At 33.4% G+C, this 6,000-nt stretch overlaps 1 protein-coding gene across 1 annotated transcript in view; it reads right to left on the bottom strand.

Moving 5' to 3' along the window:
- Positions 1-1,633: 1,633 nt before the first annotated feature.
- The window catches only part of LOC123535889 (doublecortin domain-containing protein 1-like), a 102,174-nt gene continuing 97,807 nt past the window's right edge, over positions 1,634-6,000 (bottom strand). The window contains exon 40 of the mRNA XM_053527725.1: positions 1,634-4,508. Coding sequence (XP_053383700.1) covers positions 4,410-4,508 — 99 coding nt within the window. The 3' untranslated portion in view covers positions 1,634-4,409. The remainder of the gene's footprint in view (positions 4,509-6,000) is intronic.

Below are 6,000 nucleotides of genomic sequence, written 5' to 3'. Positions count from 1 at the left end.
CAAGATATTACGCGCGGCATTACACTTTTACTTTCTTGCCAATGGTTTTACCGCACAGCACAAGAGACAACATGACCAACGAGTGACATCCTCCATTACTCTACGGGTGACGGTAATAATAATAAAAGACGTGCAACAGGCCATGAACCAAGGCAAAGCACTGTAGTGGTAGAGGGACAGTAACAAGTGGCATTTCTCGCCAACGGTACAGTACACAACAGACTATCATGAGATACAATTAAGTGGTTTCCTCCATTCATCTACGGGCGACCGTAATAATAATGAACAATATAAAAGGAGTCGCGGACCAATGCAGCCGTATCGAGGCAGTGGCAAGAATCAGCAAGGCTATATGCAACATCAGAAAGTCTATGTATAACTGACGCAAAACTACTTATAACTGACGCAAAGCTATGTATAACTGACGCAAAGCTATGTTTAACTGATGCAAAGCTATATATATAACTAACGCAATTAAAGCAAAGATTAACTAACGTAAAGCTGTGTAACTGACGCAAAGCAATGATTAACTGACGTAAAGCTATGTGTAACTGACGCAAAGCAATGATTAACTGACGTAAACCTATGTGTAACTGAAACAAAGCTATGTTTAACCGATGCAAAGCAATGTATAACTAACACAAAGTTATGTATAACTGACGCAAAGCTATGTGTAACTCTTTGGTATGTATATTTTTATTCTCGTATAGTAACCGTTTAGTCTTCTCATACTTTGACTCGGTGTTGTCATTTGATATCAACACATTCAATGTTCTGTGATTACTGAGTTATGTTTGAACTTGCGTTGGGGGTGTGGGGTGTGTGTTTGTGGGTGGTTGGGGAAGGTGTTGCTCATCATTACCTCTGCAAGTAATGAACATAAGGAATTACCAAAAGGGCAAAGATCCAGTAAGAATTTCCAAGAACGCAGTTTTCTCGGAACGAAACCCAACACAGCATATATATATATATATATATATATATATATATATATATGGATGTATAAATGACTGAAACTTATACGAAAGTTTATGGACAATGTACAACAATTTGACAATGTAACATGGTAATCACCACGTTTAAACTGTCAGTAACGTCCGTGACAAACAACATTTGGAGTTTGAACTCGTTTATAGTGCGCACCAAATCTTATTCTTAAACTTGGCCACTTCCCAAAGTCGTAGAACTTGATGATTTATCTCTATCAGCGGATTCCCCCAACACACAAAAATGTCCGTGTTTAAATACCCATTGGCGTAAGAGCAATCTCATAGTTGGCGGGTTGGGGGACTGGTCAGCCTAACCTACCCCCATTTTGGACAATAAAAATTAAGTTCTTCCTCTTATTTGCAATAGACATCTTATGAAAATGCTTATCAGTACATCTAAAGGCTCTTTCAAATTGGCACCTTTTTCCTTTACCTACTATTATTTCTGAGAGTCTTCTTATCAAAACTTCGGGGCCAAAGCATAATTATGCTGTCCCCTTCCCCAACTCTCAAAATTGCGGGAACCCAACCCCATATTCCCCTGCTCCTAGGCCTGTGATACTTTAAAGTCAATCCTCAAGAATCATACATGCATATACTCAGTGCGATTTCACCGTTAAAATTCCATTATGAAAACAACAAGATTTAATTCATTTAAGTTTTATTCTAGTCATATTTTAATTTCTACATTTCATAACAAAAACATCTATCACAAGTGACCATAGACAGTCTATCACAACCCATTCTAACACAAGCATGAAACATTTGACAACCGGAAATATAAAGTTTCAAAAAAGGTTTCCTAACTTCTAAAATGATGTGCCCAAAACAACAAAACCTTTCGAAACCATTAGAATAAAAGCTAAACCTAAACCTTAGAACTTGAGTTTTTCCAGGATACATAACAAATAAATGTCAAGACTTTTATTTATTTGATATTAGATCTATATAAAGTCCAAGAAATGCTGCCAGAAGGAACGGTACGCTGAATCACAATGTACTTTCTATGGGTAACATTTATCATCAGTCATACTAATAGCTGAGCATGGAACTCTATTGTAACTGAATACATGTATAATGAACAAGATAAAATAGTTTCGTGCTCAGCCCTCGAAAATTTGTGAACATAGTTATATTAAACTGTTTGCATTAGCACAGATAAGCTTACTATTTGACAACTGGAAGAAAAAAGATTAAAAATGTTTCCTTAATTTTAAACGACATAATTATAGGTCAAACAGGGACTTTAAAACTTCTGAAGGTAGAGGAATATCTACAGTTGCCCCTTCGTGCATTATTGCAGTCATAGGCATGGAAAATAGACAAATATAGGATAAACTGCACAAAAAACATATTTAAGCAACATAGATAAAATAAATATTTTACTCCAATAAATGTACATGGTGGACGGAATGTTACAATTTCATAATGACACATTTAAATGTCTGAGACAGATTTGTTTATGTGTACAAAAAATAGTTCAGAATGTATAATGTGAGTGGAGGGTCAAAAAAAACTTTGTAAATATAGTCCAAACTTCATGGAATGTAAAGAAATTCTCGGTAAATGAGATTTATAAAAGATCCAAACTTCATGGAATGTAAAGAAATTCTCGGTAAATGAGATTTATGAAAGATTCAAACTTCATGGAATTTAAAGAAATTCTCGGTAAATGAGATTTATAAAAGATTCAAACTTCATGGAATGTAAAGAAATTCTCGGTAAATGAGATTTATAAAAGATCCAAACTTCATGGAATGTAAAGAAATTCCCGGTAAATGAGATTTATAAAGATGAATTTGACTAACATTTAGACTAATGCAATATAATTAAAAAATGCTTCTGGCTTTTCATTTATACTAAATGATGTAGTTTCACACTACATGTTGGCCTATCATAAATATATATAAATAAACTGCTCAAAATGTAAAAACAATACACAAACTTAAATACTATCACATATAATAATAAATAAATCATAAAAGTTCATAAGACAGAATATTCAAAAACATAGTTGACACCTGTTTATGATTTACATAAACTTCAAAAACATAAAAATATATTGACAGTTTTGTACACAACTGAGCCGTTTTGTCATGTCAGAATGGTAAAATCATGTGATTAGCTAACAAGTGCTCTAAATACAAGTCTCTGAAATTAACATTAATACCTAGACCCTTGAATTTTTTCCATGATACTTATATTTTATTTCATGTACCTTAAAAATACAGACATTCTACACTTCTTATGTTGATAATTTCAAGGACTGTATTTATATCAAAATCAAACAATATCTCTCGAATTTCATCATTTTGAGGAAAGTTATCAAAACTATGAAGATATGACTTTGTGTTAGACACTTCAATTGAAAAATCACAAAACATTGTAAAATTATAACAACTTGGAATTGTTGTGCACATGTAGCATGAAATTACAGTTATCGAATTCACATATAAAGACTATAGTATAAAAGTATGGAATTACTATTAATATCTATGGCAAAAAAATTAGATAAAACAGTTTGACAAAGGCATTAAAAATACAACGTTAGAAAGTGTTTTCAAATAAAGCATAAAACATTTCAAAACACATTATATAATAAAATTATGCTCTCTAAGAAATATATCACAGAATATAAGATTGTGAATTTCGATTCAATTTGAACACTAGTATCTAGCACAATTTCAACATATACAACACACTGTATTTACAACGGGCTAAAAATAGACAACTAAACTAGTTGTATTAAGTAGCTTTTATATATCAATTTGCACAATAAATAACAATGGTAGAAATTCAACTGTCATTCAAACATAGAGTATTTGTAAAATAGAAAAAAATGAATTCGATCATCATAAACAACCATTAGTTCAATACTGAAAATGTATTTGTATAAGCCACTAAATTCATTGTATTCTCAAAAATAAATTATCAGTAACTCCTTTAAAATCAAGCCTTCTGATGATAAGTTATTGTCAGCTGGTGATATGTTAACATCTGCTGATGATAAGTCAATCTGCTCAACATCAGCTGATGATAAGTCAGGATCTGACTGTGACATGTCAGTTGATGATATGTCAATATTGGCTGATAATAAGTTAATGTCTGCTGATGATGTCAACGTCTGCTAAATGTAAGTCAATATCTGCTGATGATATGTCAGCATCTGCTTGTGACATGTCTGCTGATGATATGTCAACATTTTTTTAACAATGTTCTCATACAAACGTCCTACAGCCATCTAGATTGGCACTCATGCATTACTTGTCTGTATTTATCTACATAAAGTATATTCACATTCTACTTTCTACCCTGATAAGTCAGAAGTCTGTTTCCCATTAACATTTCACTTAGCGTCAGAAGCTATGTCAGTACTTTTCCTTACTTTGCCTCAGAGGCTAGTATGTCAGTACTTTTCCATTACTTTGCCTTGGCAGTCTGGGGCCTTGTTGTACTTTGGGTTCCTTGATCACCACTGGTCAAGGGTAGTGCCAGTGCCGGGGGTCCAAATGGATCAACCTGTATGACAAAACATGAATCTATAGTAACGTTATTATTTAAAGAATTTTTTGAATGAATAAGCACTACATAACCTTATATATTTATATGCAGACACAACAGTGTCAAAATTACCCTCAGATTTCTTTACTGCGTAATATTCATAAACTGAAACATGTCTGATATTATAACTGAACAATAAAATTTGTCAAGCTGAATCTTCACTTTACCTATGATCTATTCTCAACTGCAAAAAGACCCTGCTTTCTAAGTAATCATACAACATCACATTTTACAATATACTGTATGAACAATATTTCAGCCAGACCTCAACTTGAGCTGCAAGGAAGTAGCAGGTTGGGAGTTGCAATAAAAAAGAGCTGTCACAGGAGACAGCATGCTCGACTATTTCGATGCTGGATAGTGAAACTGGGCACATCTGAGGAAACTAGAGCTGTCACTGGAGTGTTTAATGACTCCAATTGTGGATGAAGATATTGCAGAATAGCCTGAGTCTATGTCAAAATTATCAACTTAAAGTAATAAGAGAGGTAAAGATAAAATGTATCAAAACACTATAAAAGTATATCCTAAGCAAAAAGGGGCATAATTCATTAAATACTGGTGCCAGAGTTATGCACCTTGTGTCATATGGTGTGGGTGATGATGCTGAACAACTATTTTAAGTTTGAATCAAATCCATTTAGTAATAACAGAGACAGAGTGAAAGTGCATCAAAACTTTAACCTAAAATTCTAAGTAAAAAGGGGGAATAATTAATGAAAATTTGGTGCCAGAGTTATGCACCTTGTGTCATATGGTGTGGGTGATGATGTTGAACAACTATTTTAAGTTTGAATCAAATCCATTCAGTTATAACAGAGACAGAGTTAAAGTGCATCAAAACTTTAACCTAAAATTCTAAGTAAAAAGGGGAAATAAGTCATGAAAAATTGGTCCCAGAGTTATGCACCTTGTGTCATATGATAAGGGTAATGATGTTGAACAATTGTTTAAGTCAGAATCAGATCCATTCAGTAATAACAGAGATAGAGTGAAAGTGCATAAAACTTTAACCTGAAATTCTAAGTGACAAGAGGGGATAATTCATGAAATATTGGTGACAGAGTTATGACCCTTATGTCAGATGATGTGGATGATGATAAGGAATAAGTATTTTAAGTTTGAATCAAATCCATCAAGTAATTACAGAGATAAGTTGAAAAAAGAGAAAATGTAAAAAAAACTTCAACTCATTCTGCCCGCGCGACGCATTAATGCGTCGACCAATTGTTATCTGAATACCGCATGCCGCTTCTAGGCGGTTTTATTATCTACATCTGGAAACCGCACGCCGCGTACATTCGTCTTTACAGTAATAGCTCTGAATTCCGCATGACGCATTCAGTTGTCACATTTCATTGGTCTTAAATATTTTTTTTTAGTTCCTTCTAACAAGTTGGACCAATCAATTGTTTTGTTTCGTGACATTTTTAAAACATAAATAAAACCG

Source organism: Mercenaria mercenaria, chromosome 17, assembly GCF_021730395.1.
Source record: "Mercenaria mercenaria strain notata chromosome 17, MADL_Memer_1, whole genome shotgun sequence".
Classification (NCBI taxonomy): Eukaryota; Metazoa; Mollusca; class Bivalvia; order Venerida; family Veneridae; genus Mercenaria; species Mercenaria mercenaria.
The sequence above is the reverse complement of the archived record's forward strand: the minus strand, read 5'-3'. Positions and strand labels throughout refer to the sequence as shown.